This window comes from Oncorhynchus masou, unplaced genomic scaffold, assembly GCF_036934945.1.
Source record: "Oncorhynchus masou masou isolate Uvic2021 unplaced genomic scaffold, UVic_Omas_1.1 unplaced_scaffold_1460, whole genome shotgun sequence".
NCBI classification, from domain to species: Eukaryota; Metazoa; Chordata; class Actinopteri; order Salmoniformes; family Salmonidae; genus Oncorhynchus; species Oncorhynchus masou.
This window is the reverse complement of record NW_027004584.1, coordinates 11,191-37,706: the sequence shown is the minus strand read 5'-3', so window position 1 is coordinate 37,706 and position 26,516 is coordinate 11,191. Positions and strand designations below refer to the sequence as shown.

Here is a 26,516-nt window from a genome sequence, read left to right as displayed (position 1 = left end):
GTGACAACGTACCCGAAGAGCTGTGTGACAACGTACCCGAAGAGCTGTGTGACAACGTACCCGAAGAGCTGTGTGACAACGTACCCGAAGAGCTGTGTGACAACGTACCCGAAGAGCTGTGTGACAACGTACCCAGAGCTGTGTGACAACGTACCCAGAGCTGTGTGACAGACTTTACAGGCTGGCTACTACTGGTGGTGTAGTTCAAATCTAAATGAATGCACACAGACATCATAGAATCAACTTTCATTTTATTAACAAGATTAAAAATCTACATTTTAGTACAAAGTACTTTGGTTTACAGTGCACACAAAGAAGAACTGTATGCATCCATCAAGGTGAGCCGTGGAAAACAAAGGCCTGTTCTGATGAGCTGGCCTTGGGCTGAGTTGTCCTCTCCTCTCCATGTGTTCCTGCCATGGCACACGTCCAGGGGGAGAGGAAGAAGGTCCCTGAGCTTATTTCTTGTTTTGCTTGCAAGCTGTGTCACCCTGGCAAGAGAGAGCGTCTCCCTGGCTCTTGGAGATGGTTGTCCCCTGCCACAAACCCTCCTCCAGTCTCCAGGTTGGTAGCTGCCAGGAGGGACGGGAGTGGCAGCAAAAACGCAAGAGAATCCTCATCCTTGCAGTCATGGTGCTCAATGCACTTTCTATGACTCCCTGACAACGAGCGTGGCGGTAGTACGCCCAGCTTCCTGTGCATGAGAGGTGACAAGACTAATATATTTCAGATACAAAATATAAACCTAGTTTTAGTCAACAACAACAACCAGAACACCATAGAATTTTCCAGGAAGCATATTCCAAAAGCCATGATAAAATGTAATTGCTCATATACAGCCTTCAGAAAGTATTCATCCGTATTGACTTATAGTGTTACAGCCTGAATTCAAAAAAACGATAAGAATGTATTTTCTTTCTCTAACCCATCTACACACAATACCCCATAATGACATCACAGTACCCCATAATGACATCACAGTACCCCCTAATGACATCACAATACCCCATAATGACATCACAATACCCCATAATGACATCACAATACTCCATAAAGACATCACAATACCCCATAATGACATTACAATACCCCATAAAGACATTACAATACCCCATAAAGACATTACAATACCCCATAAAGACATTACAATACCCCATAAAGACATCACAATACCCCATAAAGACATCACAATACCCCATAATGACAAAGTGAAAACATGTTTGTTGAAATGTTTGCAAATTTATTGAAAACGAGATACAGAAACATCTAATTTAAATAATTATTCACACCTCTGTGACAATACTTCGTAGAATCACCTTTGACAGCGATTACAGCTGTGAGTCTTTCTGGGTAAGTCTAAGAGATTTCCACACCTGGATTGTGCAACATTTTCCCATTATTATTTTCCAAATGCTTCAAGCTCTGTCTAATTGGTTATTGATTATTGCTAGACAACCATTTTCAGGTCTTGCCATAGATTTTCAAGTAGATGTATGTCAAAACTGTAACTTTGACATTATGGGGTATTGTGTGTAGATCAGTGACACAATCTCAATTTAATCAGGCTGTAAAAAGTCAAGGGGTGTGAATAATTTACGAAGGCACTGTAGATGTGTATGCAGTATCAAGGGAAATTAGAAACAGGGGAAGTTCAACCGATTCCAACATTGTATTATCAACATACCTGGATAAGGATGCATCCGGATTTGATGTCAGGGGAAAACTGCATCTCTCAGGACAACATGGACTTGGTGTTGTGGTACCTGGCAGGACAGCTGGAGGCGGAAAAATCTAGAATCTTCTGCAGCAGTTTGGAATCAAAAGAACTCTTAAAACAGTCCACCCTCTCGACCGTATGCCCTTATATCCATCCTCCATATCGTGCCTATTATACACGTCTTGCTAGGTAAAGCATATCGAGTAGGGACATTTCCTTGCCAGTCTGGTGTCTCTGTGTGTACGCTATGTTATTCTCCTACGCGTGTCTGTGTTTAGTTCTCCTAGCCGAACCGAAGCATGACGAGTCCTTAAGGTCGCGGCGAGTGCGTGGTAGTGGAGCGTGGCCAACGCCATGGTATCCGACTGAACATTTTAGAGACCCTCTTCTGGCCGCAGAGACAACATTTTGCTCTTTTTCAAGCAAATTTTCTGCAATTCAACACATTTTTGCCTTGGCTCATTTCATGTTCTTATGCCATCTGAATGACTAACTAAATCAGATGGGGGGGGGTTATGACATTCTTATGTATTTTAGATTTTCAGAGTATTTTCGTTTGTATTTCGGTGTTTAAAAAAAACAACTTTTGTTCACAAAGAGGATCTGATTAAAAAACATCCCAGTTTTTTTTTTTTGTTCCAAATTTCACAATATTCATTATATGCTGCAAAACGCATCATCACACTGTGAAACATCTGCCGTCTCTACATGGGTGAGGCAAGCGAGACGATGGTTAACGTGTCTATAAAGTTGTCTTAATATGTTGATGTGGAAATTATTCATCTTCATCTCAAAACACAAATCACCTGATATGACAAACCAATGTAAACGCCTGTTGAAATATTCTGTCAGCTGCAATGTTGCACATTTGCTGGTAACGAAATACCACTGGTGCTTGTTCAGGCAGAGTTGGAGTGGTTTCCTGCCTGGTGCCTACAGGGCTAATAATGTGGAGGGTGACCTCAGACCGAGGAACGTGCTGAGACACCAAGAAGAAAAGAAAACACCTGGTTGTTGCAACAAGCTGAACCTTCCATAATCTCACATCACAGACTATTACTAAAATGGGAACTGAACACCAAATCAAGTAGACCAGATGAGGCTGTGAGTGCAGAGATTATAGTTAGTTTATAAGCCTAAACGGTTAAGAACAATAATATGGTGAAGGAGCCTATGAAGACATTGTTTCATGATAATCACAGTCTTTAAAACGTAGATATTGTTTCATGATAATCACAGTCTTTAAAACGTAGATATTGTTTCATGATAATCACAGTCTTTAAAACGTAGATATTGTTTCATGATAATCAGTCTTTAAAATGTAGATATTGTTTCATGATAATCACAGTCTTTATAAATTAGATATTGTTTCATGATAATCACAGTCTTTAAAACGTAGATATTGTTTCATGATAATCACAGCCTTTAAAACGTAGATATTGTTTCATGATAATCACAGCCTTTAAAACGTAGATATTGTTTCATGATAATCACAGCCTTTAAAATGTAGATATTGTTTCATGATAATCACAGTCTTTATAAATTAGATATTGTTTCATGATAATCACAGTCTTTAAAACGTAGATATTGTTTCATGATAATCACAGTCTTTATAAATTAGATATTGTTTCATGATAATCACAGTCTTTAAAACGTAGATATTGTTTCATGATAATCACAGTCTTTAAAACGTAGATATTGTTTCATGATAATCACAGTCTTTAAAACGTAGATATTGTTTCGTGATAATCACAGTCTTTAAAACGTAGATATTGTTTCATGATAATCACAGTCTTTAAAACGTAGATATTGTTTCATGATAATCACAGTCTTTAAAACGTAGATATTGTTTCGTGATAATCACAGTCTTTAAAACGTAGATATTGTTTCATGATAATCACAGTCTTTAAAACGTAGATATTGTTTCATGATAATCACAGTCTTTATAAATGAGATATTGTTTCATGATAATCACAGTCTTTATAAATGAGATATTGTTTCATGATAATCACAGTCTTTAAAACGTAGATATTGTTTCATGAAAATCAGTCTTTAAAACGTAGATATTGTTTCATGATAATCACAGCCTTTAAAACGTAGATATTGTTTCATGATACTAGAAATAAAGTCCATTCCATAGTGGCATGAAGGTTTAAATTACTTGGTGATTGTACAGGGAATGATTACGCCTACTGATTCAGTTCAACTTATAGTTACAAATAACTTCAGAGAATGGAATGTGAGATTCATTGTTGTACTACATTGGAACCAAATGCATTGTGTCAAGGTGTGTGCAGACAGCATGAGAGAGAATTGCATTCTGACATATTCGGGAGGATACTAACCTTCAGAGCATACCATCTAGCCAACCACAAAGCTCTGTTCTTGTGTAACCCTGAGTAGAGAAACAGTCTTAGGAACAACAACTAACCCTCCTGGCAAGCCCTACAGCAAAACACATAGGAACATCTAACCCTCCTGGCTAGCCCTACAGCAAAACACATAGGAACATCTAACCCTCCTGGCTAGCCCTACAGCAAAACACATAGGATCAACTAACCCTCCTGGCTAGCCCTGCAGCAAAACACATAGGAACATCTAACCCTCCTGGCTAGCCCTACAGCAAAACACATAGGATCAACTAACCCTCCTGGCTAGCCCTACAGCAAAACACATAGGAACATCTAACCCTCCTGGCTAGCCCTACAGCAAAACACATAGGATCAACTAACCCTCCTGGCTAGCCCTACAGCAAAACACATAGGAACAACTAACCCTCCTGGCTAGCCCTACAGCAAAACACATAGGAACAACTAACCCTTCTGGCTAGCCCTACAGCAAAACACATAGGATCAACTAACCCTCCTGGCTAGCCCTACAGCAAAACACATAGGATCAACTAACCCTCCTGGCTAGCCCTACAGCAAAACACATAGGATCAACTAACCCTCCTGGCTAGCCCTACAACAAAACACATAGGATCAACTAACCCTTCTGGCTAGCCCTACAACAAAACACATAGGATCAACTAACCCTCCTGGCTAGCCCTACAGCAAAACACATAGGATCAACTAACCCTCCTGGCTAGCCCTACAGCAAAACACATAGGATCAACTAACCCTCCTGGCTAGCCCTACAGCAAAACACATAGGAACAACTAACCCTCCTGGCTAGCCCTACAGCAAAACACATAGGAACAACTAACCCTCCTGGCTAGCCCTACAGCAAAACACATAGGATCAACTAACCCTCCTGGCTAGCGCTACAGCAAAACACATAGGAACAACTAACCCTCCTGGCTAGCCCTACAGCAAAACACATAGGAACAACAACTAACCCTCCTGGCTAGCCTTACAGCAAAACACATAGGAACAACTAACCCTCCTGGCTAGCCCTACAGCAAAACACATAGGAACATCTAACCCTCCTGGCTAGCCCTACAGCAAAACACATAGGAACAACAACTAACCCTCCTGGCTAGCCCTACAGCAAAACACATAGGAACAACAACTAACCCTCCTGGCTAGCCCTACAGCAAAACACATAGGAACAACTAACCCTCCTGGCTAGCCCTACAGCAAAACACATAGGAACATCTAACCCTCCTGGCTAGCCCTACAGCAAAACACATAGGAACAACAACTAACCCTCCTGGCTAGCCCTACAGTAAAACACATAGGAACAACAACTAACCCTCCTGGCTAGCCCTACAGCAAAACACATAGGAACAACAACTAACCCTCCTGGCTAGCCCTACAGCAAAACACATAGGATCAACTAACCCTCCAGTCCTAAATCAAAACTCCTTCATGTTATGTACTAAAGCAACAGTCTTAAGAACAACAACCCAGCTCCTCCTTAACTTTGACTCACACAACAGTCCCAACACCCCCACACCTCTTCTACACAACAGTCCCAACACCCCCAGACCTCTTCTACACAACAGTCCCAACATCCCCACCCCTTCTACAGCTCTGACTACACCTGGTCAAACATCACATCCACCCATGGGCCATCTACAAGTATAGTTATTATGAGATTCTAGTCTGCTGTAAATCTGTCAGTTTAGTCTGTCTAAATCATTGGGAGTAATTTTTATTTTATTTTATCGAACCCTTATTTCACCAGGTAAGTTGACTGAGAACATATTCTCATTTACAGCAACGACCTGGGGAATAGTTACAGGGGAGAGGAGGAGGGGATGAATGAGCCAATTTTAACTGGGGATTATTTGGTGACCGTGATGGTATGAGGGACAGATTGGCAATTTAGCCAGGACACCAGGGTTAACACCCCTACTCTTACGATATGTTCCATGGGATCTTTAGTGACCTCAGAGAGTCAGGACACCCATTTAACATCCCATCCAAAAGATAGCACAATACACAGGGCAATGTCCCCAATCACCGCCCTGGGGTATTGGGATATTTTTTTTTAGACCAGAGGCAAGAGTGCCTCCTATTGGCCCTCCAACACCACTTCCAGCAGAATCTGGTCTCTCATCCAGGGACCAACCCTGCTTAGCTTCAGAGGCAAGACAGCAGTGAGATGCAGGGTGGTGTGCTGCTGACGATGAAGGGTGGGTATGCTGCTGCAATTAGAGACTGCTCTCAATATGTTTAGACTTTCCTTGTTCTGTTTTTTTGTAAGGTTAGCCTGTCCACCATGAGTAGACTGACAGAGCTGGGTAAACAAGGACTGACTGGGACAGTTCAAGAAATAACAGAGAGCCAGAAGAAGACTTCCAGACCACGTGGTAAGACAGCTAGTTCGGTGATGGCCATGTGGGAGAAAACCCCCTGAGCACACACTAACTAATTACAGTAATTTCCCCCCTGGCCCTAGACTGCCCGGACAAAAACGCTAATCTAGACCACTGACTGAGTCAGCCTCCCCTCACAGTCTGCAGAAACACTCAGCTAGACCACTGACTGAGTCAGCCTCCCTCAGTCTGCAGAAACACTCAGCTAGACCACTGACTGAGTCAGCCTGCCCTCACAGTCTGCAGAAACACTCAGCTAGACCACTGACTGAGTCAGCCTCCCCTCAGTTTGCAGAAACACTCAGCTAGACCACTGACTGAGTCAGCCTCCCTCAGTCTGCAGAAACACTCAGCTAGACCACTGACTGAGTCAGCCTGCCCTCACAGTCTGCAGAAACACTCAGCTAGACCACTGACTGAGTCAGCCTCCCTCAGTCTGCAGAAACACTCAGCTAGACCACTGACTGAGTCAGCCTCCCTCAGTCTGCAGAAACACTCAGCTAGACCACTGACTGAGTCAGCCTCCCTCAGTCTGCAGAAACACTCAGCTAGACCACTGACTGAGTCAGCCTCCCCTCAGTCTGCAGAAACACTCAGCTAGACCACTGACTGAGTCAGCCTCCCTCACAGTCTGCAGAAACACTCAGCTAGACCACTGACTGAGTCAGCCTCCCTCACAGTCTGCAGAAACACTCAGCTAGACCACTGACTGAGTCAGCCTCCCCTCACAGTCTGCAGAAACACTCAGCTAGACCACTGACTGAGTCAGCCTCCCTCAGTCTGCAGAAACACTCAGCTAGACCACTGACTGAGTCAGCCTCCCTCAGTCTGCAGAAACACTCAGCTAGACCACTGACTGAGTCAGCCTCCCTCACAGTCTGCAGAAACACTCAGCTAGACCACTGACTGAGTCAGCCTCCCCTCAGTCTGCAGAAACACTCAGCTAGACCACTGACTGAGTCAGCCTCCCCTCAGTCTGCAGAAACACTCAGCTAGACCACTGACTGAGTCAGCCTCCCTCACAGTCTGCAGAAACACTCAGCTAGACCACTGACTGAGTCAGCCTCCCTCAGTCTGCAGAAACACTCAGCTAGACCACTGACTGAGTCAGCCTCCCTCAGTCTGCAGAAACACTCAGCTAGACCACTGACTGAGTCAGCCTGCCCTCACAGTCTACAGATCTGCCATCACAAGGCACCCATTGTGGCCATGTCGTCACATACCGTATAATTACGAGGCCAGGTCACTAAGGCACTGACTGGCAAACCACCAGAAATGGCAGCAACGGTAGAGGGGGGGGGGGGGGGGCATGACATGGAAATATATTTGAACCTGTTTCCAGGTCATACAGACTAGTGTGGTTCAGACTCCCCAACAGACTAGTGTGGTTCAGACTAGTGTGGTACAGACTAGTGTGGTACAGACTAGTGTGGTACAGACTAGTGTGGTACAGACTAGTGTGGTTCAGACTAGTGTGGTTCAGACTAGTGTGGTTCAGACTAGTGTGGTTCAGACTAGTGTGGTTCAGACTAGTGTGGTTCAGACTAGTGTGGTTCAGACTAGTGTGGTTCAGACTAGTGTGGTACAGACTAGTGTGGTACAGACTAGTGTGGTTCAGACTAGTGTGGTACAGACTAGTGTGGTTCAGACTAGTGTGGTACAGACTAGTGTGGTACAGACTAGTGTGGTTCAGACTAGTGTGGTTCAGACTAGTGTGGTTCAGACTAGTGTGGTTCAGACTAGTGTGGTTCAGACTAGTGTGGTTCAGACTAGTGTGGTTCAGACTCCCCAACAGACTAGTGTGGTTCAGACTAGTGTGGTTCAGACTAGTGTGGTTCAGACTAGTGTGGTTCAGACTAGTGTGGTTCAGACTAGTGTGGTTCAGACTAGTGTGGTTCAGACTAGTGTGGTTCAGACTAGTGTGGTACAGACTAGTGTGGTTCAGACTAGTGTGGTACAGACTAGTGTGGTTCAGACTAGTGTGGTACAGACTAGTGTGGTTCAGACTAGTGTGGTTCAGACTAGTGTGGTTCAGACTAGTGTGGTTCAGACTAGTGTGGTTCAGACTAGTGTGGTTCAGACTAGTGTGGTTCAGACTAGTGTGGTACAGACTAGTGTGGTTCAGACTAGTGTGGTACAGACTAGTGTGGTTCAGACTAGTGTGGTTCAGACTAGTGTGGTACAGACTAGTGTGGTTCAGACTAGTGTGGTACAGACTAGTGTGGTTCAGACTAGTGTGGTTCAGACTAGTGTGGTACAGACTAGTGTGGTTCAGACTAGTGTGGTTCAGACTAGTGTGGTTCAGACTAGTGTGGTACAGACTAGTGTGGTTCAGACTAGTGTGGTACAGACTAGTGTGGTTCAGACTAGTGTGGTACAGACTAGTGTGGTTCAGACTAGTGTGGTTCAGACTAGTGTGGTACAGACTAGTGTGGTTCAGACTAGTGTGGTACAGACTAGTGTGGTTCAGACTAGTGTGGTTCAGACTAGTGTGGTACAGACTAGTGTGGTTCAGACTAGTGTGGTACAGACTAGTGTGGTACAGACTCCCCCAACAGACTAGTGTGGTACAGACTCCCCCAACAGACTAGTGTGGTTCAGACTAGTGTGGTACAGACTCCCCCAACAGACTAGTGTGGTACAGACTCCCCCAACAGTCTAGTGTGGGTCAGACTCCCCCAACAGTCTAGTGTGGTACAGACTCCCCCAACAGACTAGTGTGGTACAGACTCCCCCAACAGTCGAGTGTGGTACAGACTCCCCCAACAGACTAGTGTGGTACAGACTCCCCCAACAGACTAGTGTGGTACAGACTCCCCCAACAGTCGAGTGTGGTACAGACTCCCCCAACAGACTAGTGTGGTACAGACTCCCCCAACAGACTAGTGTGGTACAGACTCCCCCAACAGACTAGTGTGGTACAGACTCCCCCAACAGACTAGTGTGGTACAGACTCCCCCAACAGTCGAGTGTGGTACAGACTCCCCAACAGACTAGTGTGGTACAGACTCCCCCAACAGACTAGTGTGGTACAGACTCCCCAACAGACTAGTGTGGTACAGACTCCCCCAACAGTCGAGTGTGGTACAGACTCCCCAACAGACTAGTGTGGTACAGACTCCCCCAACAGACTAGTGTGGTACAGACTCCCCCAACAGACTAGTGTGGTACAGACTCCCCCAACAGACTAGTGTGGTACAGACTCCCCCAACAGACTAGTGTGGTACAGACTAGTGTGGTACAGACTCCCCCAACAGTCGAGTGTGGTACAGACTCCCCCAACAGTCGAGTGTGGTACAGACTCCCCCAACAGTCGAGTGTGGTACAGACTCCCCCAACAGACTAGTGTGGTACAGACTCCCCCAACAGACTAGTGTGGTACAGACTCCCCCAACAGACTAGTGTGGTACAGACTCCCCCAACAGACTAGTGTGGTACAGACTCCCCCAACAGACTAGTGTGGTACAGACTCCCCCAACAGTCTAGTGTGGTACAGACTCCCCCAACAGACGAGTGTGGGTCAGACTCCCCCAACAGACGAGTGTGGTACAGACTCCCCCAACAGACGAGTGTGGGTCAGACTCCCCCAACAGTCTAGTGTGGTACAGACTCCCCCAACAGTCTAGTGTGGTACAGACTCCCCCAACAGACTAGTGTGGTACAGACTCCCCCAACAGACTAGTGTGGTACAGACTCCCCCAACAGACTAGTGTGGGTCAGACTTTAATACTCATTTGGCTCCTGGAACTCAATTAGTCTGTTGTCAGTCTATATGAGGAAAAATATGTTGTTCTGCAGTTGCCTATTAATCACAATAAACAAACCAATGTAACTTCTTATTGATTAATAAGTACAGTAGTACAGGAGGTAGAGGGAGGTCATTGGTTTGGATGGGGACTTGGAGCCCAGAGAGAAAGGGAGGTAATTGGTTTGGATGGGGACTTGGAGCCCAGAGAGAGAGGGAGGTCATTGGTTTGGATGGGGACTTGGAGCCCAGAGAGAGAGGGAGGTCATTGGTTTGGATGGGGACTTGGAGCCCAGAGAGAGAGGAGGTCATTGGTTTGGATGGGGACTTGGAGCCCAGAGAGAGAGGGAGGTCATTGGTTTGGATGGGGACTTGGAGCCCAGAAAGAGATGGGTAATTGGCTTGGATGGGGAGGGAGGTCATTCACATGGTTGTGGTTGGGTTCCAGAGATGATCTTTGGCTCATTGTACCACCTTACTGTGCATCCAAAAATGGCACCCTATTCCCTACATAGTGCACTTATTATGACCAAAGCCCTTTGATGCACTATATAGGGAATAGGGTGCCATTTTGAACGAGCCCTTAGTCTAACTTTGGGCTGCCTACCTCTGCGCTCCTACAGACACAGAATGTCAATGATATCTGGGACAGAATAAATGCAAAATAGCCTTATGTCCCCCAAAATAGCTTCATTATAGTGGCTGTCTGAATGAGCGATTGTCATTGATGGGGCTTGGTTTTGCATTGTGTGTTTTTATTAGTTTGTGCTGGGTCAAACTCATAAAATGCAGGGAAGTGCCATAGTGTAGATATTACTAAACGCCTTGCCACATATATCTGTCTGTTATGGATGATTCAACTAGGGAAATGACTAATGCCCCCTGTTATTCTGCAGAGCAGACAGTCCTTTAAAGGTGATGGGACTCTTTCTGTCTATGACCCCTCCCCCCTATGTCTCTCTGTCTCTTTGTCTCGCTCAAACTTAACATTGAGCATGTCGGCACATCTCCAATATAGGCACATTCCTGGATGAGTCCTAACATGAGAGAACATTTGCCTGTGCTTTTACTGAACTCATATGGAACACATATCTGACTGACATAGATTTGATGATATGTCCGAATCACACATTGATGGATATGACCCTTGACTGAGTCTATTGATCTTCACTTTGGATATCAATTCATAGTGTTCCCTCCCAGTTTGATACAACTCAGATATAGATACCAGACCATGTCAGAAATCGATGAACGGGATACTAAAGTAACAGACCTTCTGTACTCACCAGTATTGTCAAACTGTACTTGGGTACAGTCACTACTCTTCTGCCATGGGCAGGTATAGACTGCCCCTCGCTCCACCACTGTAGAAGCTGAGGAGGTGTTGGCTTTGGGAGCTCCTATAAGAATGTTTGACCTGAAGAAGAGAAATGGGTTTCGTGTAAATACAAGAAAACATGCACCACCTGACTTCCTCGTCTACTGTAGCCTACTAGGTTCACAACAAGACTGTCACATGATGAATAGTCTACATGACCAAAAGTATGTGGACACCTACTTGTCGAACATCTCATTCCAAAAAATCATGGGCATTAACATGGAGTTGGTCCCCCTTTGCTGCTTATAACAGCTCTGCTGGGAAGGCTTTCCACTAGATGTTGGAACATTGCTGTAATAACAGCCTCCACTCTTCTGGGAAGGCTTTCCACTAGATGTTGGAACATTGCTGCTATAACAGCCTCCACTCTTCTGGGAAGGCTTCCCACTAGATGTTGGAACATTGCTGCTATAACATTCTCCACTCTTCTGGGAAGGCTTTCCACTAGATGTTGGAACATTGCTGCTATAACAGCCTCCACTCTTCTGGGAAGGCTTTCCACTAGATGTTGGAACATTGCTGCTATAACAGCCTCCTCTCTTCTGGGAAGGCTTTCCACTAGATGTTGGAACATTGCTGCTATAACAGCCTCCACTCTTCTGGGAAGGCTTTCCACTAGATGTTGGAACATTGCTGCTATAACAGCCTCCTCTCTTCTGGGAAGGCTTTCCACTAGATGCTGGAACATTGCTGCTATAACAGCCTCCTCTCTTCTGGGAAGGCTTTCCACTAGATGTTGGAACATTGCTGCTATAACAGCCTCCACTCTTCTGGGAAGGCTTTCCACTAGATGATGGAACATTGCTGCTATAACAGCCTCCTCTCTTCTGGGAAGGCTTCCCACTAGATGTTGGAACATTGCTGCTATAACAGCCTCCACTCTTCTGGGAAGGCTTTCCACTAGATGTTGGAACATTGCTGCGGGGAATTGCTTACATTTAGCCACAAGAGCATTAGTAAGGTCAGGCACTAGATGTTGGGCGATTAGGCTTGGCTCATAGTCGGCATTTCAATTCATCCCCAATTTGTTTGATGGGGTTGAGGTCAGGGCTCTGAGCAGGCACAGATTTCTGTATGTACCTGGCTTTGTGCACAGCGGCATTGTCATGCTGAAACAAGGAAGAGCCAAACTGGTGACACAAATTTGGAGGCACAGAATCGTCTAGAATGTCATCGTTAGCAGTACGATTTACCTTCATTTGAACTAAGGGGCCCGAAACATGAAAAACAACCTTAGACCATTATTCCTCCTACACCAAACTTTACAGTAGCCAATATGCAGTCGGGCAGGTAGCATTCTCCTGTCATCCGACAAATCCAGATTTGTTTGTGGGGCTCCAGAGAACACTTCCACTGTTTCAGAGTCCAATGGCTTTACACCACTCCAGCCGACGCTTGGCATTACGCATGGTGATGTTAGGATTGTGTGCGGCTGCTCGGCCATAGAACCCCATTTCATGAAGCTCCGGACGATCTGTTGTTATGCCAACGTTGCTTCCAGAGGCAGTTTGGAACTCGGTAGTGATTGCTGCATCCGAGGAATCTTTAGCGTGCTACGGGCACTCGGCTGGCCCCGTTCTGTGACGTTGTGTGGCCTACCACTTTGTGGCTGAGCCATTTTTGCTCCTATACATTTCCACTTCGCACTTACAGTTGACTGGGACAAATATAGCTGGGCAGAAATTTTACGAACTGACTTGTTGGAAAGGTGACATCCTATGACGGTGCCACATTGAAAGTCACTGAGATCTTCAGTAAGGGCCATTCTACTGCCAATGTTTGTCTATGGAGATTGCATGGCTATGTGCTCGATTGTATGCATGCAAAAAGTCTGTCCCCTGCTCCTCTCCATCTATTTCTTTCACAGGCCCTTCAGTTTCCCTTAAGTCCCGTTAGGTAGCCTGAGCAGCCAAACTAAGTTATCCCTCACCAATCATAGCCCTGTCATTCCCAACCAAATCAAAGTTCTTGGAAATGTGCATGTGGACCCAATCCAATCCAATAAAAGGAAGGGAAGACTGCACGTTTTTTTGACTACTTTTTATAGCCGATACTAAATGTCTGAATGTCGTGCGTGAATTGAAATAACCACAACAGTATGATTCCAAGTGCTTCAGATTTACCCCCCACAAAATTATATAAACATCCTCAAATGGAAACAGATGTGTCTGTCTGTATGTGTGTGTTGGTTACTATCAAGAGTACAGTGATGGGCCTCAACATCATGTAACAGGACAGCACTATAGAGGACAGAACCAGACCAATCAGTTATAAGTATATAGCAGATGAGGAATTCCCAGCCAACCGTTTTGACGTTGTCCTTCTCGCGGCTAGTCGGATTTAGTAACCAACGGGCTTTGTTGTTTTTTAACATTGTCCAAAATCTCTCCGGATTTAGCACCAATCGTTATTACAATACACCTGTCAGCAACCGGTGTGCCTGAGATACCCTAAACCACTCATTTGAACTGGTGTCCACATACATACTATATAGAACATATATACAAAACGATGTACTGTATTTCGAATAGAATTATGCTACGTCATTCAATTAACTAAATACAAGTGGAAAATAGTTAGTTCTAAAAAAACTGACATCCCAAACATTAGTATATAGAAGTCAGTCTTACTGCTTGGCATCTGGCTGGAAGAAATCGACTGAAAATCCAAAATAACTTCCTTCAGGTCCAGAGAATACATAAGGCTTGTCAATGTCCAGATTGAAACAAGTTGTCCATTGTAAACAAGGCAGGATCAAAGCCAAAGATATACAAAGTTTTCGAAGTCGTTCCATCCTGAAGTGCTCAGTAGAGTAGCAAGCCTCAACTGGGTGTGTGTGACGTGTTTTAGTCTGGCGATAATACACTACTGTGATGAGTTCCCCTTTTCTCTTTGTAGTCGTTCTAATGACGATACAGCGACATCCCACACACCATGTGCATGTTAACTCGAACCAGCTCAGCAAAACCGCTCACAGCTACAAACTTTCACTTCTTCTTCTTTCCGGTGAGAAGATTCCAGTTCGAATCAGATCGCGTCCTTAAATCCACGATTCAAGCGATACAATGTAACCAATCTGTGCTAAATGGCAACACACACCTCAGTAGCCAACAGCGATGTTTTGTGTTTAGTAGTCCTAAAAAACCAACTGTACAGGAAGTGAGAGCGTTGTTCCCTATAAAAAATACTTCCGCAATGTTTCACACTATCCCAACAGCAGTTCTATTCCCTCATCGCCCGTTCCATCGCCATGTATGGGGCTACTGGGTAACAACTGGCTTACAACGAAATATTTCACTTGTAAAATGAGAGGCATCGAGTTTTTGGAGTCTTTGACAAATAATCTCGTTCTGGAAATATCACGTGACATTTTAGGAATCAATTCCTCGTCTGTGCCATTATGAAGGATCAATGAGGGGATTTTGATTTACACACTAGGCTCCAGCATCACGCACACTATAGCATACACAGGCAGTATTTTTTTTATAAAAGACAAATAATAATATTTAACCTTTATTTAAATAGGAAAGTCAGAAATTCTTATTCACAATGAAGGCTTACCAAAAGGCAAAAGGCCTCCTGCGATGACGGGGCCTGGGATTAAAAATAAAAAATATAGGACAAAACACACATCACGACAAGAGAGACACCACAACTTTACACAGAGAGAGACCTAAGACAACAACACGGCATGGAAGCAACACATGACAACAACATGGTAGCGAAGCAACACATGACAACAACACGGTAGCAACACAACATGACAACAACATGGCAGCAGCACAACAACATGGTAGCAACACAACATAACAACAACATGGTATCAGCACAACATGACAACAACATGGTAGCAACACAACATGGCAGCAGCACAACAACATGGTAGCAGCAGAAAACAGGGTACAAACATGGTTGACCATAGACAACAGCACAAACAGCAAGAAGGCAGAGACAACAATACATAGTACGGATACATAACACAGGCAAGTATAGTACAGCGTTTCTCATCCTTGTACTCCTCTGTCTGTCTGTCCGTATAGCCAACATGTTAAGTAACTTGCAGTACATCTGTGTATATATATATATATATCTCCACTGCCCTCACCTCTGAAATGTCCCTGCTGAGCCAAGCATCCTTTCCCTCAGCACTGGGACCAGAAGACTGCCTGTGCTGGGCCCAGCATCATTTCCCTCAGCACTGGGACCAGAAGACTGCCTGTGCTGGGCCCAGCATCATTTCCCTCAGCACTGGGACCAGAAGACTGCCTGTGCTGGGCCCAGCATCATTTCCCTCAGCACTGGGACCAGAAGACTGCCTGTGCTGGGCCCAGCATCATTTCCCTCAGCACTGGGACCAGAAGACTGCCTGTGCTGGGCCCAGCATCATTTCCCTCAGCACTGGGACCAGAAGACTGCCTGTGCTGGGCCCAGCATCATTTCCCTCAGCACTGGGACCAGAAGACTGCCTGTGCTGGGCCCAGCATCCTTTCCCTCAGCACTGGGACCAGAAGACTGCCTGTGCTGGGCCCAGCATCATTTCCCTCAGCACTGGGACCAGAAGACTGCCTGTGCTGGGCCCAGCATCCTTTCCCTCAGCACTGGGACCAGAAGACTGCCTGTGCTGAGCCAAGCATCCTTTCCCTCAGCACTGGGACCAGAAGACTGCCTGTGCCGGGCCCAGCATCCTTTCCCTCAGCACTGGGACCAGAAGACTGCCTGTGCTGGGCCCAGCATCCTTTCCCTCAGCACTGGGACCAGAAGACTGCCTGTGCTGGGCCCAGCATCCTTTCCCTCAGCACTGGGACCAGAAGACTGCCTGTGCCGGGCCCAGCATCCTTTCCCTCAGCACTGGGACCAGAAGACTGCCTGTGCTGGGCCCAGCATCCTTTCCCTCAGCACTGGGACCAGAAGACTGCCTGTGCTGAGCCAAGCATCCTTTCCCTCAGCACTGGGACCAGAAGACTGCCTGTGCTGGGCCCAGCATCCTTTCCCTCAGCACTGGGACCAGAAGACTGCCTGTGCCGGGCCCAGCATCCTTTCCCTCAGCACTGGGACCAGAAGACTGCCTGTGCTGGGCCCAGCAACATCCAGGTTGTAAATGATCAAACACATGTATTTGTTGAAGAAGAATGATTACTGAATAAATGGCTAATAGAATACTAATCATCATTCCTTATGGAAGCCCAACTACTTATATTGCAACTATAAGTGTCCCCCCCCTCATCCTAAGGGTTAATTACTATTACATATATAATATAGAGTGAAAATAGATATGTGTTTAAATATTAGGCTACATATAATTCAATAGAAGGAACTAGAGAGAGAGAGAAGGAGAGAGAGAGACTGGCAGTTACTTAATGTTTTGGCTGTTGCCAATGGCTCCTTCTCTCTCTCTCTCTCTGTTTTTTATCTATTGAATTCAACCTTCTGTGTTCATCAAAGAACGATGCCGGGCTCATAAAACAAAGATAAAACAATTAAAATACACATACATTCCCCGATTTGACCTTGATTTGTATTTTTACCTTTTTTTTACTAGGCAAGTCAGTTAAGAACAAATTCTTATTTTCAATGACGGCCTAGGAACAGTGGGTTAACTGCCTGTTCAGGGGCAGAACGACAGATTTGTACCTTGTCAGCTCGGGGATTCAAACTTGCAACCTTTCGGTTACTAGTCCAACACTCTAACCACTAGGCTACCCTGCCGCCCCGGCACTGTATTAATGTCTAGTAGTGTCACGTCCTGACCTTAGTTCCTTTGTTTTGTCTTTGTTTTTGTATGGTCAGGGCGTGAGTTGGGGTGGGCATTCTATGTTTGTTTTTCTATGTTTTTTTTTTGTGTTCGGCCTAGTATGGTTCTCAATCAGAGGCAGGTGTCGTTAGTTGGCGCTGATTGAGAATCATACTTAGGTAGCCTTTTTCCACCTGGGTTTTGTGGGTGTTTATTTTCTGTCTTTGTGTTACGTGTGTATGTCACAAGACAGGATTGTTTCGTTTCGTTCGTTCAGTTTGTTATTTTTGTATTGATTCAGTGTTCAATGCTTTCTTTAATTAAAATTCTGAACACTTACCAGGCTGCATTTTGATCCTCCTCTCTTTCTCCCAAAGACCATCATTGCAGAAACACCCACCACAAGAGGACCAAGCAGCGTGGTAACGGGCAGAAGCAGCAGCGGCTAAAAACACAGAACTCCTGGACATGGGAGGAGATTCTGGACGACAAGGGACCATGGGCACAGCCAGGGGAATATCGCCACCCCAAGGCTGAGCTAGAGGCAGCGAAAGCGGAGAGGCGACGGTATGAGGAGGCAGCGCTGCTGGAAGCCCGAGAGGCAGCCCCAAAAATGTATTGGGGGTGGCACACAGGGAGTGTGGCGAAGCCAGGTAGGAGACCTGCGCCAACTTCCTGTGCTTACCGGAGAGAGAGAGAGGGACCAGGCAGGCACCGTGATATGCGGTGGAGCGCACTATGTTCCCGGTGCGCGTGCATAGCCCGGTGCGATACAGTGCAGTACCTCTTATTGGCCAGGCTAGAATGGGCATCGATTCAGGTGCCATGAAGCCGGCTCAGCGCGTCTGGTCTTCAGTGCGTCTCCTCGGGCCGGCGTACATGGCACCAGCCTTACGCATGGTGTCCCCGGTTCGCCAGCACAGCCCAATGCGGGCTATTCCACCTCGCCGCACTGGCCTGGCTACGGGGAGCATTCAGCCAGGTAAGGTTGGGCAGGCTCTGTGCTCAAGAGCTCCAGTGCGCCTTCACGGTCCGGTCTGTCCGGTGCCACCTCCACGTACCAGCCCTCCGGTGGCAGCCCCCCACACCAGGCTGTCTCTCCGCCTTCTCCCTACATGTGCTCCCGCCTCTCCAGCGCCGCCAGAGTCTCCCGTCTGTCCTGAGCCGCCAGAGTCTCCCGTCTGTCCTGAGCTGCCAGAGTCTCCCGTCTGTCCTGAGCTGCCAGAGTCTCCCGTCTGTCCTGAGCTGCCAGAGTCTCCCGTCTGTCCTGAGCCGCCAGAGTCTCCCGTCTGTCCTGAGCCGCCAGAGCCGCCAGTCTGTCCTGAGCCGCTAGAGCCGCCAGTCTGTCCTGAGCCGCCAGAGCCGCCAGTCTGTCCAGAGCCGCCAGTCTGTCCTGAGCCGCCAGAGCCGCCAGTCTGTCCTGAGCCGCCAGAGCCGCCAGTCTGTCCTGAGCCGCCAGAGCCGCCAGTCTGTCCTGAGCTGCCAGAGCCGCCAGTCTGTCCTGAGCCGCCAGAGCAGCCCGCCAACCAGGAGTCGCCAGAGCCGTCTGTCAGCCAGGAGCAGCCAGAGCCGTCTGTCAGCCAGGAGCCGCCAGAGCCGTCAGTCTTCCAGGAGCCGCCAGAGCCATCAGTCAGCCAGGAGCCGCCAGAGCTGTCTGTCAGCCAGGAGCCGCCAGAGCCATCAGTCAGCCAGGGGCCGCCAGAGCCGTCAGCCAGCCAGGAGCCGCCAGAGCCGTCAGCCAGCTAGGAGCAGCCAGAGCCGTCTGTCAGCCTGGAGCAGCCAGAGCCATCAGTCAGCCAGGAGCCGCCAGAGCCGTCAGCCAGCTAGGAGCCGCCAGAGCCGTCAGCCAGCTAGGAGCTGCCAGAGTCGTCAGTCAGCCAGGCGATGCCAGAATCGCCCTTCACTCCGGAGCTGCCGGAGTCTCCCTTCTGTCCGGAGCTGCCAGAGTGTCCCGCCTGTCCGGCGCTGCCGGAATCTCCCGTCCATTCGAGACCCGTGGCAAGGGTCCCCAGTCCGAGGTCGGCGGCTAGGGTCGCCGCTCATTGGAGAGAATGGGGACGTACTCGGCCCTCCTTTTCCTGTAGTCCACAATCATCTCCTTTGTCTTGATCATGTTTAGGGAGAGTTTGCTGTCCTGGCACCATATAGCCAGGACTCTGACCTCCTCCCTATAGGCTGTCTTTGTCGTTGTTGGTGATCAAGCTGACACTGTTGGGTCATCTGCAAACATTATGAGGGTGTTGGAGTCGTGCCTGTCCGTGCAGTCATGAGTGAACAGAGAGTACTGGAGCGGACTGCTACAGGTCGGTATTCATTTAGGCAGGTTACCTTGATGGCTCCAGACGTGAGTGCTACAGGTCGGTATTCATTTAGGCAGGTTACCTTGATGGCTACAGACGTGAGTGCTACAGGTCGGTATTCATTTAGGCAGGTTACCTTGATGGCTACAGACGTGAGTGCTACAGGTCGGTATTCATTTAGGCAGGTTACCTTGATGGCTACAGACGTGAGTGCTACAGGTCGGTATTCATTTAGGCAGGTTACCTTGATGGCTACAGACGTGAGTGCTACAGGTCGGTATTCATTTAGGCAGGTTACCTTGATGGCTACAGACGTGAGTGCTACAGGTCGGTATTCATTTAGGTAGGTTACCTTGATGGCTCCAGACGTGAGTGCTACAGGTCGGTATTCATTTAGGCAGGTTACTTTGATGGCTCCAGACGTGAGTGCTACAGGTCGGTATTCATTTAGGCAGGTTACCTTGATGGCTACAGACGTGAGTGCTACAGGTCGGTATTCATTTAGGCAGGTTACCTTGATGACTACAGACGTGAGTGCTACAGGTCGGTATTCATTTAGGCAGGTTACCTTGATGGCTACAGACGTGAGTGCTACAGGTCGGTATTCATTTAGGCAGGTTACCTTGATGGCTACAGACGTGAGTGCTACAGGTCGGTATTCATTTAGGCAGGTTACCTTGATGGCTACAGACGTGAGTGCTACAGGTCGGTATTCATTTAGGCAGGTTACCTTGATGGCTACAGACGTGAGTGCTACAGGTCGGTATTCATTTAGGCAGGTTACCTTGATGGCTACAGACGTGAGTGCTACAGGTCGGTATTCATTTAGGCAGGTTACCTTGATGGCTACAGACGTGAGTGCTACAGGTCGGTATTCATTTAGGCAGGTTACCTTGATGGCTACAGACGTGAGTGCTACAGGTCGGTATTCATTTAGGCAGGTTACCTTGATGGCTACAGACGTGAGTGCTACAGGTCGGTATTCATTTAGGCAGGTTACCTTGATGGCTACAGACGTGAGTGCTACAGGTCGGTATTCATTTAGGCAGGTTACCTTGATGGCTTCATCCCGCTGCTTCCCATATTGACATTCATTCAGGGACATTTATGACCCACTGTCTCTTATCGGTCTTATGTTCCAATATTTGAAAATTGTGTTTTCGTTCACAGTCTTAGACCTTAGATCCATCTCTTAAAGAATTCACATTGGAACACAAATGTTCTAAAGCAGTGAGGTAGTGCGTAAAAAAACAAAACAACGAAAAGATTTCAACAATGAAATACTTTATCAACTTCAAGTGCTAAAAGCAGTTTCTTACATTTATGAAAAACTTAAAACACTTAAAACACACACGAGCTAAATATAATATAAATAATAATAATATAATATATATAAATATAGTAAATAATATAGACCTAGGCCCATATCATGTGTCAGAGTCGTGTGTATAGGTGGCAGGGAAGTCAGACGCAGTCAAACTGAATGTTTAATAACAATAAACGAAACTCCAACACTAAATATAACAATAAATCAAAGTGGGTACGAGGACCCGTCGCGCACCAATACACCACAACACTGAACAACAGACCATCTCTGACAAAGACATGAGGGCAAAACAGAGGCTTAAATACACAACAGGTAATGAATGGGATTGAAACCAGCTGTGTAGGAAGACAAGACAAAACCAATGAAAAATGGATGAATGATGGCTAGAAGACCGGTGACGTCGACCGCCGAGCACCGCCCGAACAAGGAGAGGCAACGACTTCGGCAAAAGTCGTGACAATAAGATAATTTGAGTAACTTTGGTTCTGGTTGTGAGCCATGTCTGGCAGCGAAACAGTTCATACAGCCTTATTTGCTACCTTTAATAAAACAATACTGATATGGCTGACTTGCTTAAACAAATGTGGTTTCTACTGACAATTGAGATATACAAACTATGGCATAAGGGACGACTAGTGGATAGGAGGCAATGCATCATTTCGATTGATCAAGCTAGGATGAACATAGTCAAAGAACTATTTGTGCAGCACTTTTGAAATGTTCTGCAACATAATTCAGAACATGGGCCGTTCTTACAGAGTTCTCCCTGTACACCAAGTCAGAACCGTAGGATGAATAAAGGGGGCATATAATCAGACAATGCAAGCTCTTACAATATTCTATGATTACATTTCTCTAAAACAGGTTATACGCTACACGTGCACCACCAAGTCAGAACAGCAGTAGGTGAAATTAAGAGGGGAAAATAGACCAGTTTATTAAGGTGAGGCACATGGGCTACTAACAGCATATTAAACAACATACAGTTAGTATGACTTTCTTAGCAACAGTAACATATCTCCCTGGCATATTACATCAGCGTACAATACATTTTTGGGCTCACCTTGTTGTGCTGTGCTCACTTGAACAGGAAGGTAGTGCAGTGGTCATTGTGGGCGAATTTTGTCATCAAACTTTGTCTTTTATTTCTGTCATTCTCTGGGGGTTTATGGTGATTTCAAGACAACTGGGAACTTGGGGAAAAAAACAAGGTTGCATCATGACGTCGGTGATCTTTAGGTCGGAGCTCTAGAAAGAGTTCCCATCTTGGAATTCAGAGTTAAATGACCGTTCAAAACTTATTTTCCCAGTTGGAGTTCCCAGTTGTCTTGAACTCACGGAAGTCTGAGATTTCCCTGTTCCGAGTTTCCAGTTGTTTTGAACGCACCAGAAGTCATGCTGGACAGCATGGCCAATGTATTCAACCTTTTCTGGCTGATGGTGTTGAATGTTTATCCTTTTAAGATGGGAAAAGCGACCCCTAAACTCAGACTTGGACCTCACACCCGTTCCACTGAATAGCACACTATTGATTGCTTTCTTAGACACTGATTCCTTCCAAACCACTCATTGCTGAATTTGATATTTCAATCTTGTTGTGTAATGTTTGTGTCCAATGGCTGATGAGCACCAATATGTTTTATCTATAATTTCTCTTCATTATTTCTCTTCATATGACAAATATTAAAAAAGATTTGCCAGTAGATTGTCGACGTGATTCATGATGATGACTGCTTGTCTATCTTGCTAGCTAAGATTGTGAAAGTATGATGTTGACATGATCCATCTAATCAAAGCTATGGTAGATATAATGTGATTTGACATCATTTTATCTGTGGACAATGACCTTAAGCCTTCTTGGATGGGCACTTCTAATGTAAGTCTATGGCAGCACCCAAAGGGGCTTGAATTTTTGAGCTCTCCACATAGATTTTGCGGTATTGTAGTGTCCCCATGAATGACAAAACACTGAGCCAATCACAGCGTCACACAGCACACTGGCTGCCCTACCACCACAGAAAGCACTGAACTAGGCTGAAACACCTGCATTTTGGAGCTTCCTTACTCATAAAAGCCAAAAAGAGAACATGTTTGTATGCTGCTTTATTAACTAAATTACTATTATTTATTTTACATTATCTGCAAACTGATATGTGACCCGTATTAATGCCAAAAAAACAAAACAGGGGATCATATTTAAGTAGCATTTTTTCACCTGTGTTTTATGGGATATTGTTTTGAGTTAGTGTATGTTACACCTCTTAGTTACGGTTCGTGGTTTGATTCGTTCTTTCTTTGTAGTTTTGTGCGTTTCTAATAAATAATATTTGGAAACCATATCGCGCTGCAGCTTGGTCCGATAATTATTCCAGCAAACGTGACATTCTGGCCTTTCTAGGGGAGTTTTTCCTAGCCGCCGTGCTTCTACACCTGCATTGCTCGCTGTTTGGGGTTTTAGGCTGAGCATGCTCGGACCAACTGGCAAGTGTCTTCGCTGACACTGTCAACCTCTCCCTGACGGAGTCTGTAATACACCTACAATACTTGAATGAGACGAGGGAAATTCAATTCAATCTCTGTAGTACAACGTACAGTCATTTACCCCTCAAATAGTACTCCAAACTATTTTTGGGACACAGTGGGCACAAAGGTAGTTAGTTAGAGCCTGTTTTGTAACAGCTGTGAGTCATTTGACTAAAGCCAGTCTAAATCCACCAAATCCTTGCTGCTTGACAATTATAGATGACTAATGCCTGGGATATTTTCGTCATATTTGGCCATGTCTGAGACTCACTGTAAATAGTGCACTACTTTTAGCCAGTGCCAAAGAGTACCCTGCTCCCTAAATAGTGCACTACTTTTTGCCATGGCCAAAGAGCACCCTACCCCCTAAATAGTGCACTACTTTTAGCCAGGGTCAAAGAGCACCCTACTCATTCCATAGTACACTACTTTTGACCTGAACAGACCCCTAAAGTCAGGAGTATTGGGGGAGGGATGGAGGGATGGAGGTTAGAGGTAACAGATGGAGGGATGGAGGGATGGAGGTTAGAGGTAACGGAGGGAGGGATGGAGGGAGGAGGATAGAAGTAACGGATGGAGGGATGGAGGTTAGAGGTAACGGAGGGAGGGATGGAGGGATGGAGGTTAGAGGTAACGGAGGGAGGGATGGAGGGATGGAGGTTAGAGGTAACGGAGGGAGGGATGGAGGGATGGTGGGATGGAGGAGGTTAGAAGTAACGGAGGGAGGGATGGAGGTTAGAGGTAACGGAGGGAGGGATGGAGGGATGGAGGTTAGAGGTAACGGAGGGAGGGATGGAGGGAGGAGGATAGAAGTAACGGATGGAGGGATGGAGGTTAGAGGTAACGGAGGGAGGGATGGAGGGATGGAGGTTAGAGGTAACGGAGGGAGGGATGGAGGGATGGAGGTTAGAGGTAACGGAGGGAGGGATGGAGGGAGGAGGATAGAAGTAACGGATGGAGGGATGGAGGTTAGAGGTAACGGAGGGAGGGATGGAGGGATGGAGGTTAGAGGTAACGGAGGGAGGGATGGAGGGATGGAGGGAGGAGGATAGAAGTAACGGATGGAGGGATGGAGGGATGGAGGTTAGAGGTAACGGAGGGAGGGATGGAGGGATGGAGGTTAGAGGTAACGGAGGGAGGGATGGAGGTTAGAGGTAACGGAGGGAGGGATGGAGGGATGGTGGGATGGAGGTTAGAGGTAACGGAGGGAGGGATGGAGGGATGGTGGGATGGAGGTTAGAGGTAACGGAGGGAGGGATGGAGGGATGGAGGTTAGAGGTAACGGAGGGAGGGATGGAGGGATGGAGGTTAGAGGTAACGGAGGGAGGGATGGAGGGATGGTGGGATGGAGGAGGTTAGAAGTAACGGAGGGAGGGATGGAGGTTAGAGGTAACGGAGGGAGGGATGGAGGGATGGAGGTTAGAGGTAACGGAGGGAGGGATGGAGGTTAGAGGTAACGGAGGGAGGGATGGAGGTTAGAGGCAACGGAGGGAGGGATGGAGGTTAGAGGTAACGGAGGGAGGGATGGAGGTTAGAGGTAACAGAGGGAGGGATGGAGGTTAGAGGTAACGGAGGGAGTGATGGAGGTTAGAGGTAACGGAGGGAGGGATGGAGGTTAGAGGTAACGGAGGGAGGGATGGAGGGATGGAGGTTAGAGGTAACGGAGGGAGGGATGGAGGGATGGAGGTTAGAGGTAACGGAGGGAGGGATGGAGGGACGGAGGTTAGAGGTAACGGAGGGAGGGATGGAGGGATGGAGGTTAGAGGTAACGGATGGAGGGATGGAGTTTAGAGGTAACGGAGGGAGGGATGGAGGTTAGAGGTAACGGAGGGAGGGATGGAGGTTAGAGGTAATGGAGGGATGGAGGTTAGAGGTAATGGAGGGATGGAGGTTAGAAGTAACAGAGGGAGGGATGGAGGTTAGAGGCAACGGAGGGAGGGATGGAGGTTAGAGGTAACGGAGGGAGGGATGGAGGTTAGAGGTAACGGAGGGAGGGATGGAGGTTAGAGGTAACGGAGGGAGGGATGGAGGTTAGAGGCAACGGAGGGAGGGATGGAGGTTAGAAGCAACGGAGGGAGGGATGGAGGAGGTTAGAGGTAACGGAGGGAGGGAGGGATGGAGGAGGTTAGAAGTATTGGAGGTTAAGAATAAGGTACTGTAGGTTAAATGGTTAATGTGTTGTGCTTGGCAGACACTGCCCTCTGCTTGTATAGGTGATTGAATTGCAATATTGGAGAAACATTTAACAGCAGTCTCCTTACAGACTATAGGAGGTTAACACTGTATACAGTCTCCTTACAGACTATAGGAGTTTAACACGGTATACAGTCTCCTTACAGACTATAGGAGGTTAACACTGAATACAGTCTCCGTACAGACTATAGGAGGTTAACACTGAATACAGTCTCCTTACAGACTATAGGAGGTTAACACTGAATACAGTCTCCGTACAGACTATAGGAGGTTAACACTGAATACAGTCTCCTTACAGACTATAGGAGGTTAACACTGAATACAGTCTCCGTACAGACTATAGGAGGTTAACACTGAATACAGTCTCCTTACAGACTATAGGAGGTTAACACTGAATACAGTCTCCGTACAGAATATAGGAGGTTAACACGGTATACAGTCTCCTTACAGAATATGACAACAGAGGTTATGACAACAGATGGACAATGTTATTTTTATGTTATGTTGTTTACTTCAAGATTATCAGTAGATTTGTCTCAGTGGTTTCAGATGTGCGACATGTACTTTTAGTCATGAAGTTATTTGTGAAATGTAGTAACTTAGAAAGGCTAATTCTTTCCTGAATACATTGTTGCAGGCAGCATTCTTAGCTTGACTGACCGAGCGAGCCTCAGCACACCAAACGACTGCAGTATTTACAGATTAAAGGAGTGTGGCCCTCTCCTTTTCGTTGAAAAAAAAACAAAACCAATCTGTCTTTTGTATTGTGAACCAGGGCAGTCGTGCTTGTGGTTTTTGTGACCATGTGACGCAGCATGAATGTGTTCATTGTTTGGGTCC

At 46.5% G+C, this 26,516-nt stretch overlaps 1 protein-coding gene across 1 annotated transcript in view; it reads right to left on the bottom strand.

Annotated features, from left to right (window-relative positions):
- LOC135530921 (integrin alpha-V-like) overlaps positions 1–14,815 on the bottom strand; it is a 39,833-nt gene extending 25,018 nt beyond the window's left edge. The window contains exons 1-2 of the mRNA XM_064959088.1: positions 14,233–14,815; positions 11,511–11,641 (exon numbers count right to left, since the gene is read on the bottom strand). Coding sequence (XP_064815160.1) covers positions 11,511–11,641; positions 14,233–14,396 — 295 coding nt within the window. The 5' untranslated portion in view covers positions 14,397–14,815. The remainder of the gene's footprint in view (positions 1–11,510; positions 11,642–14,232) is intronic.
- Between the last annotated feature and the right edge of the window lie 11,701 nt (positions 14,816–26,516).